At 45.1% G+C, this 12,439-nt stretch overlaps 1 protein-coding gene across 2 annotated transcripts in view; it reads right to left on the reverse strand.

Moving 5' to 3' along the window:
* HNF1B (HNF1 homeobox B) overlaps window positions 1-12,439 on the reverse strand; it is a 115,197-nt gene that overhangs the window by 90,704 nt on the left and 12,054 nt on the right. For both annotated transcript variants that reach the window (XM_085649499.1, XM_085649500.1), the window contains exon 2: window positions 3,168-3,367. In XM_085649499.1, coding sequence (XP_085505625.1) covers window positions 3,168-3,367 — 200 coding nt within the window. The remainder of the gene's footprint in view (window positions 1-3,167; window positions 3,368-12,439) is intronic.

Consider the following 12,439-nt stretch of genomic DNA (forward strand, 5'->3'; position numbering starts at 1 on the left):
CCATGAGGTCGAACACAGGCCCCTACCGTGGGCACATTAATCCACTAAAACCATACCCAGCTTAAACATTAGTGTTTTATACTCACCACTGCTGAGTTTAGAATGGCTCATTGGCCCTCGCTTGACCCAGTGTTTGGTGTGACGTTTATTGTACCCAATAGAGGATGGACTTTATATGGTGTGATAAAAAGTTCCTATGACAAGTTTCTGCTGAACAACATCACCTATGAGGTTAAACCACTTCATTATGACATATGTATGCCGTGTTCTTTACCCCAGGTATATTACGTATGTGCAAGGGGCCACCTCATTACCATAAAAAGATATGCACAAATAATTAATTGTTTTTCATATACATCCATCCAACCATTTGATTCTAAAATATTTGCACTATGCCCATTGTTCTGCTTATCACATGCATGAAGTGTCGCGTCTTTCATGAAGATACCTGCAGCAGGATTTTATCTGTGCATCACATGTGAATAGAGGCGTCTTATCAAAAACGTTCACATACTGTCGATCCTTCTAAGATTAGCATGTATGTACATAGGGTTTGTCTGATATGAGAAAAAAAATACATTTACCAAGTATGCAGTTCTATGAACAATGTATACATGCATACAGTTGTCTTATATCTAAGAGCCGATATACAGTGTTTCCTGATGAGTTTAACACATGCATCACTCTAGCCTACTTCTGGTGTAATATATACATAGGGACTCAGCACCCTACTACTATCATGTCGGTGCATGGAGTGAGTGGCGGCTCCTCCGCTAAGGCGGAAGGAGCGTTGCCCCACTGCCCTCCGAGCAGTTGGAAAAATAAAATGATAATGCAACGTTATCATCATTTTATTTTTCCAGACTGCAGTGGCTCAGTTAGTTTCCTGCGGGCGGGGCGGGGCGGGGCGTGGCGCGGCTGGGCTGCGCACAGCAGGGGGAAGGAGTGGTAAGTGCCACCACTCCTTCCCCGTTTGGCTGGCCGTCTTGGGCCGGCCAAAGAGTAATGCGCACTTAGCATGTTCTCCACTCAGCTATATTGTACAGCGTAGGTAGAGAACATGCACAAGCTCCCAGTCCCGGTCTGAGCTCTAAACTAAGGCGCTCAGACCAATCACGATGCTGCTGTCATGCTGGTGACAGCAGCGTCGTGATTGGCTAGGGGAGTCTGGGACCCTGTGTGCGTCTGTGCTGCCGGGACTTGAGACAGGAAGAAGATGAGGACGGAGGAGAGCCGGCGGCCGGCCATACCCAGGTAAGTGCTTTTTTCTACATTTCCCTCCGCCCTCCCTCTCCACCACCCCTGTTCGATAGCAGCCGCCACTGTATGGAGTCAACATTTTATAAATGGCATCTAAGGATGCAGACATCTCAAAGTAAAAGACCGATAAACACTAGTCACTATGGCTATTTTTACTTTTTTGGCAACATTTTGTGGCGCGGCACCACTCACGAGAAATTTATGTTAGAAGTAGAGTATGGCAGATAATAGTGCCATGACTGCTGGCGGTGGAGAGTTCGCCATAAGAGTAATGTGTCAGTAAGACTATAGACAAACAGCGAGAGAGTAGCAAAGTGGCATCTTATGTTCTACTGTGGAGTTTTTGATAGTGGTCCACCCACAGCAGTGTTTGCACACTAGTAGCCTGCAGGTTCGATGGTCGAAAAGTAGTCAATTCCCTTGTGGGCCTGGGTCTTGTGATCCTCAGCTCATGACTGTGTGTTTGTACCGCAGGTCTCTGTTACCCTATTGCTTACTTCTTGCGCCTGTTGTTGAGATCTCATTGGTGCTTGAGAATACTCGCCCTCGCTCTCCATCTACTCTCTGACTCCTGACCACGGTATGTACGTTGTTTGTTGGTGCTATAGAAATCTGGGTCTTAGAGCTTGTTTTGTGACTTATCTCCAGCCTGGGATTCTGTACTGTGCCAACGGTGTTGTGGTTGAGATACTATGTGCATTTCAGGGTTTTTAGGTTCATTGAAGGCTCTCTTACTGACATTGCATGGCTTTCTGTTGAATGTGTGTGTCTTTATGTAGCTACATTTAGAAGTAATGTAATTTAAATCGCATTTGATCCATCTAGCCTGCTCATTTTGTGTGTGTTTTGACACCCTGGCCAAAAACAATCCCAAGTTACACCCTTGCATTTGTAATGTTACTAATGATCTCCCCCTCAACTACTCCATATTGTGTCATCTATAAAATCTGCTGCACAGTTTTTGCAAGCACGTAGCCTCTTCATATGTTATTCTCTTGGTCAGGGGGTGTCTATGATTGTGGGTTTGCTCAGCCACAGGTCGCGGTCAGAGGTGAGGGGGTTGCACCATCCTTCCTGGTCAGTCTAAGTGTGGGCACGGTGTGTCTGGAAGGTGCATGGTTTTCCCTATGGTGTAGTCTTGGGATCTTCCAGCCTAACCTGCCTGAGTGTTAACTGTGTCAGAGATTGTCCTTAAGGGGTGCTCTGAATTGGTGGTCTTGCTGTTTCCCGCCTAAACTATGTCAGCTGTGGCAGTGATGCTTGTCATTTCTCAGCTGAAGCTGCAAGAGCGAAGGGCTGTGCCCATCTGAGGTCCTACGCAGGTGCACGTTGGTCTTCAAGGGTGATGTTCAAGACTCTTTAAATTCCCGTCTGGGGTGTTCCCTCATGGGTTTGGGTCTGGTAATGCCTACATTGGCTTACTTGTTCCTGCTCTCCTTGTAATGGGGACACATGTGTCCCCTTTCCCCCATTTCAGTTGTAGTCTGGGTCCAAGTCCATGGGTCCTTTGTCAGTTCTTGACCTGGTATCACACTGTGTCAGGGATTCCCTGGCCCTAAAGCCCCACTCCCTGGGCTTCTGGCAGAATGGAGACTTCAGGGTACAAGGGAAAAGCTCTCCGCAGGTTGCGTAGGGCAAGCCCTGGCACAGGAGTATCTGTGGAAAGACTGGGCTAGGCTGTTGGTGTTGGTGTTTATACCTGACCTCTATAGCGTTTGCCCCTTCACTTATCTTTTTGCGTCATATCCTCTACCCAACGTCGCTGTGTATGAGAATGAACACGGGAAACTACTGTGGAACAGAAGATAGGTTACAACGGGGCAGGCATAACTGTGTTTCTGAAATAGGGAGAGATGGGTTTGACGAGCCCGCCAGAGTTTGTTAGGAATGCGCTTGGATGTACTTACGTCGGAGGATCTCTCTCTGCTTCCTTACATACCAGGTGTATAAGGCTGCCCGTTTCTGGGTTTTCATTGGTGTGCCCTTGTTGAGGTGCTGGGACAGGTGAGACTGGTTGAGGCCGGTGACGTCCACCACCTCTCGCTGAGGAATGTTATGCTGCTGCATATAACCTTTGATCATCTTCGCGGCCCGCCACGGGTCCTCACTGGAGTGGAGACAGACAAAGGACAAGTCAGACTATGAAGCCAATACCAAGAAGTATAAAATACAGGGGTGGAAACAGACAAAGGGCAAGTCAGATTGTGAAGCCACCACCAAGACGTTTAAAAAACTGGAGTGGAAAAAGACAAAGGACAAGTCAGACTGTGAAGCCAACACCAAGAAGTTTAAAAAACGGGAAGCTGCTAAGAGAGAGACCATACAGGGGAGGGGGGAATGGGAACCTATCTTAGAATCATACAGTGAGCTTGAAAGGATAGATCTCCAGGGGGCCAAGTGACTTCTCCCTCATATGACAGCATTCAGCATGTTCCCACTGGTGAATGACGAGGGCTCTTAAGAGTGGATTACACCGTACACGAGTGGTTCATTTCAACACCTGCTAGCTTGCATTACACAAAGGTATGCTCACTGATGCGGAGGGCAGCCTCCCAGGCCCCACTGCCATTTGCCCCTCCAGATGTAAACCATTTTGTGAAAAACCTATGCCCAGCCTAGGCTCACTATTCTAAAATGGTCTCCCAACACATGGGTCACTTGAACTGGACTTCCTCGAGTCCCACAAAGGACAGAAGACTCATGTCATCTCCGCGGCACTCATCCAGACTCCAACTCTCATTGCGTCCTCCTAATCCTACCCTTACACGCACTTTCAGCTCCCTCCTTCACCTCAAGACTTGGCTGAACTATACAACATAGGGTGACCAACCGTCCGTAAATTTCATTGACCGCCCGTTATTTAGGCCTCTTGTCCGTGAGGAATTCTTTCATGGACGCCTTTTTTATGTAATTTCGGCCATTAGAGTGAGATATCTCCCGGCAGGCAGCCGGAGAGTTCTTTAACTCTCACAGCAGGGGCCAGCTTGCGCACCTGCTGTGAGCTTAAGGGCCTACAGCAGCCCCACCCCGAGGTGGTGCAACCAAATCTCTCCCCTCACAGCAGGGTCAGAATGAGACCAATCACCATAAAGATTTTTTTTTTAAAGTCTCACTCTCACTTAACTATATGTTCTTTAGGTAATATGGTGCCACATTTCAGACAACGTGGTAGACAGTGCCTTTTACGGCAAACTGCGACAGCAGAAATGGGTGAAATTGTATATAATTTTTAAAGGGACCTTTACATGAATATGCAGGTTTTTCTACTGATGATTTTGGGACATGAGAGGCAAATCCCGCATTTTAAAACACGTTCGGCCCATATCATTGGTGAATACAAAGGAATGGCAAACAATTCGATATCAGGCAGGCGGGATGGGAGTTCTCCTCCAATACATTTTTAGTAAACATGGTGATAAATAGTGCATTTGAAGGTACACACGACATCTGTTCAGGGCCCTCCCGGTTTAAACTGAAGGGTCCATAATCAAAGCTTTAGACTCCATATTCAGTAGATTTATTTGGCAATATGGTAAGGTTAGGAGATCTTTAAAGTTTCTTACTTTGCCACGAGCACGGGGAGGGTGGGCTGCTCCTAACCTAACTTTCTATTATTGGGCAGCTTTGCTACAACATATGAATATACTCTTTTTTGAAAATGCTGGTGGAACCAGCGGGGCACAAGCAGAGGGTCTCCCAACAATTTACAAGCTGGCGCTCGGGGATAGGTCAAAAGCACTGCTACCTCGTGATCTGGAACCCAGCTATTATAAGATGGTTCGATTGAAGATTATTATGAATGCATGGAAAGTTTGGGGTAGAATACAAAAACATATGAATATCGAGAAGTTTACAAAGTAAACACCCACTTGGAGATCATCCTTATTTCCCCCGTGTTTTATGATGTTATAGGCAAACAATGGGAGCAACTTGGCTTACGGACAGTGGAAGATATTCAGTCCAATGGCCAACTATATTTATTTAGTGAGCTACAAAGAATATATGGAATTCCAGATGGGCATTATTTTAAATACCTACAACTTAAGGTTTTTTTTTATAAAAGGAGACAGGCAATTCCTAGTGCTAAAATGTTATTGTTTGAGATTATGGGGAGATCTACCTGTAAAATTAAACACTTATATGATGGCATGATGATGGAGCAAGTTCCGGATGATATTGAAAAAAACAAAACTAAAAGGGCCAGTAGATTAGAGAATGATGAAGTAGATATTAATATGTCACGACGGTTAGTAAAGAAAACCCTCTTATCAGCCAATTTAAAGTTGCAACACTATAAAACGATCTATAATCTGTATTTTACCCCGAACAAATTATTTAAATGGGGGAAAAGGGAGGACGACAAATGCCCTAGATGTGGGGTAGGACCAGCAGAAGAGATTCATATGTTTTATGGGTGTTCACAGCTTGATTTGCTAAAAATAGAATTGGTAAAGTTCTGGGAGAGGATCTTTGGCAAAACTGTGGTATTAACCCCTTATGATGATAGGATACGACAGTAGTGCTGAGATAGATCAAGTTCAGATCAGTATCATATTTATTTCAGTTACTATAATTAGGTTACTCAATGCAACTAGATGGAAGGACCCAATGCCCCCATGCTTTCATGAATACCTGGCCCGTTTTATAGCCGTATATAAACTTGAACAGGCTTTATATGCCTGCAAGCGGTACCAGGCTAGAAAATAGGGATAAAATTATGGGCTCCAATTGCGAAGTGATTAAAAGGGGTAGGGCAATGTGTAAATGTTAAATGCTCTAATGTATTATCTCTCCCCTGTTTTTCTTTTTTGTAATAAGTATTAATTTGGATTATTAGATAACTATTGATAATGTATAACAAATGAATTAATTATGAATATGATCATATGTACAATGTCTCTCTGAATAAAAAAAAATAATAATAATAAAGTACACCCAACATCTAATTAATTGTCTAAACTTGATAGGAATTAACAAGACAATTTTACAGAGGGTTGGGGAGGGCTAGGGGTTCATTTCCAGCTAGAAATAAGGTAAACATGTAATGAATAGTTCATTTTATTGGATTAATTTTTATCCTGAATTTTGACCCTTTGTCCTGAAATTTTACACTCACCGTCCCGAATTTGCATCCAGTCCAGTTGGTCACCCCAATACAACACCAAGACTTTGTCACACCTGCTGCACTATAGCACCAAGTCTCTGTCACACCTTCTGCACTATAGTACCAAGACTCTGCTGCACTATTGTACCAAGACCCTGCTGCACTATAGTACCAAGACCCTGCTACACAATTGTACCAAGACCCTGCTACACTATTGTACCAAGATCCTGCTGTACTATAGTACCAAGACTCTGCCACACTATTGTACCAAGACCCTGCTGCACTATAGTACCAAGACCCTGCTACACTATTGTACCAAGACCCTGCTACACTATTGTACCAAGACCCTGCTGTACTATAGTACCAAGAATCTGTCACACATGATGTACTTTAGTACCAAGACTCTGTCACACCCACTGCACTATAATACCAAGAATCTGTCTGCCACACATGCTGCCCTTTAGTATCAAGACTCTGTCACATCTGCTGTGCTACAGCATCAAGATTTTCACACACCTACTATAGAATAATACCAAGACGCTATCGCACCTGTTGCACTATAGTACCAAGACTCTGTCACATCTGCTGCACTACCACACCAAGATTTTCACACGCTCGCTATAGAATAATATCAAGATTCTGTCACACCTTATGCACTATAGTACCACGACTCTGTAACGCCTGTTACATTATAGTGCCAAGACTTTGTCACACCTGCTGCATTATAGTGCCAATACTTTGTCACACCTGCTGCACTATAGTAGCAAGACTCTTTTTCACCTATTGCACAACAGTACTAAGATAGTGTCACGCCTGCTGCACTATCATACCAAGATACTATTACACCTTCTGCACTATAATACCAAGACTCTCACTCCTGCAGAACTATAGTACCAAGATACTGTTACATCTGCTGCACTTTAATGCCAAGACTCTGTCACTCCTGCTGCACTTTAGTACCAAGATGCTGTCACACCTGCTGCGCTATAGTACCAAGACTCTGTCACACCTGCTGCACTATAGTACCAAGACTTTGTCACACCTGCTGCACTATAGTCCCAAGACTCTGTCACACCTTCTGCGCTATAGTACCAAGACTGTCACACCTGCTGCACTATAGTACCAAGACTTTGTCACACCTGCTGCACTATAGTACCAAGACTTTGTCACACCTGCTGCACTATAGTTCCAAGACTCTGTCACACCTGCTGCACTATAGTACCAAGACTCTGTCCCACCTGCTGCACTATAGTACCAAGACTTTGTCACACCTGCTGCACTATCATACCAAGATACTGTCACACCTGCTGCACTATAATACCAAGACTCTGTCACTCCTGCTGCACTATAGTACCAAGACTCTGTCACTCCTGCTGCACTATAATACCAAGACTTTACAGACCTGTAGCACTTTACTACCATGACTCTGATTCATCTGCAGCACTCTGATATCACTTCTGGTGCATGCAAGTTATCGAAACAAAGTTACTCAGGAGCAGCTCCACCCCTGGTGCACCCTCGAAGCGGGAGAAGCAGCTAGATCACTAACAGTGACAGTGCAGAAGTCCATGCTCTGAGACACATTGGACCGATGTGGAAATAGTGCAGTAGGTGCAGTAAAAGGTGCCACACCCAGCCGAAACAGATATATGCAGCATTACATCAATGTACTCCAGAGGACAGTTCGGTTCTGCTCATCACCCACGTACATTGTATTCATTCCCAAAAGACAGCATATCATTTCATAGGGAGAGTTGGTCTCAAAGAGGCGTCCAGGTTCACGAAGCTTGGAAACCAAATGAGGAAACACGCATAATTCGCTGTACACCAACTTTTTACACCAGCATACCGCTTTCGGTGAATCTCAGACTATCTGCGATTGCCCTTCCCGCCAAATCCTCTCAATTTACGGGCAAACGCTGAACTAACGTGCCTAGCAAGTGCCTGTGGTGTCTTAGGGCTGGCCCTAGAGAAAGGAGTGCAAGGTATGATCACGTGACCAAGTCATGTGGCCTAGTGTTGTGACCGAGCCCAGCATTAGCAGCTCCTCCCTCGTGCTGCTGGGCCCCTAAACATGCATTCACCACCACACCAGCGGAAGTGACATCACCCAACTTCTGACCCTTGATGACCTTAGAATGCTGATCCATTGTCCCATGCTTAGCCCCACAACAGCCTCCTATTTCATACTAGAGGGCTATGGGAAGTGCAAGGAGTGGACGTAAACAGGGCAGCCTTCTTTGTCTTCCTTCGCTACCTACATGATCCCTAACTCCAGGGCCAGCAAAGGCACTGACAGCTGGGGACCCGCTCCCTCGAGCTTAGGTCCACTGACTCCATGAGGACTTTGCTAGGGAGGTCTACGGACACATTTGCGAGTGGTAGGGATGCTTAGAGACAGCATAACTCTTCTCTTCACCTCAAGATTTTGCCCCTAATGCTCCAAACAAGAACCCGTCCCCCCTCAGGGACCAGAATGCAGAAATGCCTATGGTGTGTTCATGGTGTCTGCAAACATTAATAACAATATAGCTAGTGCCAGATTCACTCACAGCTGCTACTATTATACATACCAATAGATCCGATTCAGACGGGAGACTCACGATTCTCAAGCCAAAAAACTGATTTCTTTTGGTAGTGTTCCCCCTGAAATTGCTTGGGGGAAATACATTTTCCCAATTGTTTTTCCAAAATGTTGCCATTTATGTACTGTGGCCAGTCAACGTCTAGCTTTTAGACACGCCCACATTACTTATGGCTTCCACAACACTGTAAACTAAATTACTGCATGGCACTTATTCGGAATGCTGTGGAGGAGGCTGTGAATAAAAACTGTTTGTTATTTTCTTTCTAAAAGCCAAACAATAAGTGTTGCTAGAGATGGGCTGTAGAACCACAAGCACCTTCAGAAAACACAAAGAAAAAAAATCATGTCAGTAGGCAAGAGGCAAGATGGCCGATGTCCTTGGGTAAGTAGGTGCCATTGAACGCTCAGTGATCGAGGCATGCAGGAGGAGCTCACCTTAGGCCTCAATAAGATCCAGTTTTGGTCCTGGGCAAGAAGGGCAGCACAACCTTCTGCCGTTCTCTAGGGAGGGGCCGAATGCTGTTACTAGGCACCATTTATGACGTCAGGACTGCTGTCCGGTGGCGCAATGCCTGACTGAGAACGTGGAATGTTCTTGAGGAATGAAGTCACTTCCTCTCCCATCGGCCACCGCTCCTTCGGCTCTGTCAGGCATGGTAACCGACCCAGGAAGCAGGAAGTCATTCTGAGCTCAAGGGCGTCTCGAGAGTTCAGCCTGTGCCCAATTAATGCGCTGACTGATTTTGTTTTGGTCTCTCGCGGTCCGAAGGGAGCAGTCCTGCGTGGCATCCGTAGCTGGAAAATCCAGTCTTGTCCACGTGCCCTCTTGTTCAAGAAACAAGTGTACACAAAGGAAGCACATTAACTCTCAGGTAAATAAACAGCAGGGCACACTGTCCAGTGAGGGGAATCGGAGTATGTTTACTTGCCTGGAGAATTACAAAAGACACCACCCTGAGCAGGCTTGGTCCTTTTCCACGTGGCCAGATTCACAAAGCGACTCTCAACAGGTGCAACTAGGCGCCAGGGACAGTATTTTGTGGGGCCTGGCCGAATGAATTTTGGGGGGCCCTGTTCGAAACAGCTATGATTTTATGATTACATTTTTAGCTCTTTCACCCCTCTTTGCGAGGCCACTGACAGTGCATAGGCACACTGTAAATGTGTTTAAATCTAATATTCGGGGATAGTGACGGGCTTTCAATATTGTAACTGCAGCAGCCCACTGATGTTTCTTTGCAAAATGTCTGTAATGTGCTCTCGCACAACACCCACATTAAAAACACATTAAAGGAAAACGGTATTTAAAACAATCTGTTTAAGAATTATTCAAGGTTATCATGGCAAGACTCTGCAGAACGCAGCTTGCGCTATCACAGGTGGCCCCTGCAAACCCGGGGCCCTGGGCCATAGCCCACTTTTCCCATAGCTTAAAATGTCTTTGCTAGGCGCTAGCATCTCCTCAGCACAGAATCTGCGCTTTCACCATGTCTGCGAGTACGGCAAGCACCATTGTCAAACCATTCACCCTGTACAGAGAAGCACTGAAATCTGCACCTGCCCCAGAACCTGTTCTTCTACCCAAGTCATGACCTCAATCAATGCTGCACTTCTCCCTTCAATGCAGATCCCATAATGCACCGCTCATTAAATATCCCTGGCCCTCAAAGATGGACGTTTCATTATATGCGTTGGAGTGTGCAGGCCTTTTAAGCTTTCCAACTTTCTCATTAGCCAATGGAGGCAGTCAATGACAGGTAAGAGCTGCCAATCCTTTCAGGCCCTTCAGGCTCCATTTAGGAGGTTTAACCCGTTTGGAGAGAAAGCTAACATTAGGATTTACAAAATATCTGGCGGTGAATAGTGTTAGCACTAGCAGTGGAATCCATCCCTCCAGGCACACCATGGTTTTAGTGCTGGACTTTATTGAACAACCTCATGCATTGTGGGAGATGTAGTCTTGTTTTAACTGCAATGGAACCTGCAATGCTAAAGTACTCATAATGGTTTGTTAAGTGACTGCCCAAGACTGGGGTGCCATTAATAAATGCCAACTGGTAAACTTAGTTTAGACATGAATTCATTATATCTTGAGTATGAAGATAGACCAGGTCACTGCGCAAATTAAACACATTTCTCTGATTTAACATCTCTGGCGTCTGTGGAGGCAATGTGGCCAATAAGCAGGGGCACTGGAATTATGTGGCAGGGAGTACCAAATTATGTGGCAGGGTTGACTAAATTATGCTGTTAGAAAAGTCAATTTATGCATCATAATTCGGTACATTTTTGGATAGTATTATCTCATAATTTTTTCATTTTTTCACATAATAATACTGTCTGGCCAAAGATTGCATCTCATTAGTACCATTTTAACAACCAAATAAAGAAATAAGCAATTGAAAGATGATCAATTGACCTTTGCGAAGGGCCTTCCACTGCAACCAAAAACACGTTGCCACTTTTTTAGTTACTTGTGGTCCGTTGGAGCTAGAAACACATTTTTTGGTTAAACTCTGCAGATTATGCAGTAGGTGATGAATTATGTGGCAAATGCGCCTAATCATTAATTACGCAAAAAAGTCACAGAATCGCATAATTCCTGTGGCCCTGCCTATAGGACCACAGCTTCATTTGTCTTGGCTCATCATTAGACCCCCACCACTACAGCTGTTAAAAGTCAGACCGTGCCCGGGGATGGCACAGAAATAAAATGCAGTCGCCCTGTGCCACTCACATTAATATGTCCAACTACCTTTCAAGGGAAAGCAGTGATTCTTTATTGTTTGAGGCAATAAGCGAGCCTACATTGTTGCTTAAAATGTTTAAATATGGCTTTGTATGTTTGTGTGTAGTTACCTATATCTACATAGATAGATACACACTTTAAAAAACACACATGCTCGTAAATATATATGTTATTTACACACACAGTGGCATTGCAAGGCCCCGGCTCCATCAGCTTAGGCAGGGGCTGCGGGGCTCCTACTGAGCCCTCTAAGCTGGCGACAGGCAGAATCGAGCAACCCTATCAGTGTAGACAGCCCAGTAAGGGTCGCACCTCCCAGTGACTGGAGCCTCGCTGCTCCATAGCAGCTGTACTCCTCAAGCAGGACGTTCTTCTTCAGAGGGCCTTTAATGATTGCTTTTGTGAGTGAGGAGTGCAGCAGGGGCTTGCTTTCGCTTGCCACAACGCATGCCACTCAACATTGACACTAGACGTGGGCGACATTAACACTGCATGTGAGCGCCACTGTTTTGTTCACTGTTTTTCCCTCTCTCGTTTGGAATAAAACGACACTAAAGTTATTGGCATTACTAAATGTACTGCTGCAAACCAAGCCTGTATCCCTTCACTTGTAAGGCTGAATTACATGGACACTTAATGTTTCTTCTTCCCCGATCTTGCAGTTGAAGTTGAATGGAGAAGAGCTTTAATATATGCCCAGTTGCATTGTGCTGTGCCAGCCTGTTACCTGAAAGTATTC

The sequence above is a fragment of the Triturus cristatus genome, chromosome 3_2, assembly GCF_964204655.1.
Source record: "Triturus cristatus chromosome 3_2, aTriCri1.1, whole genome shotgun sequence".
Classification (NCBI taxonomy): domain Eukaryota; kingdom Metazoa; phylum Chordata; class Amphibia; order Caudata; family Salamandridae; genus Triturus; species Triturus cristatus.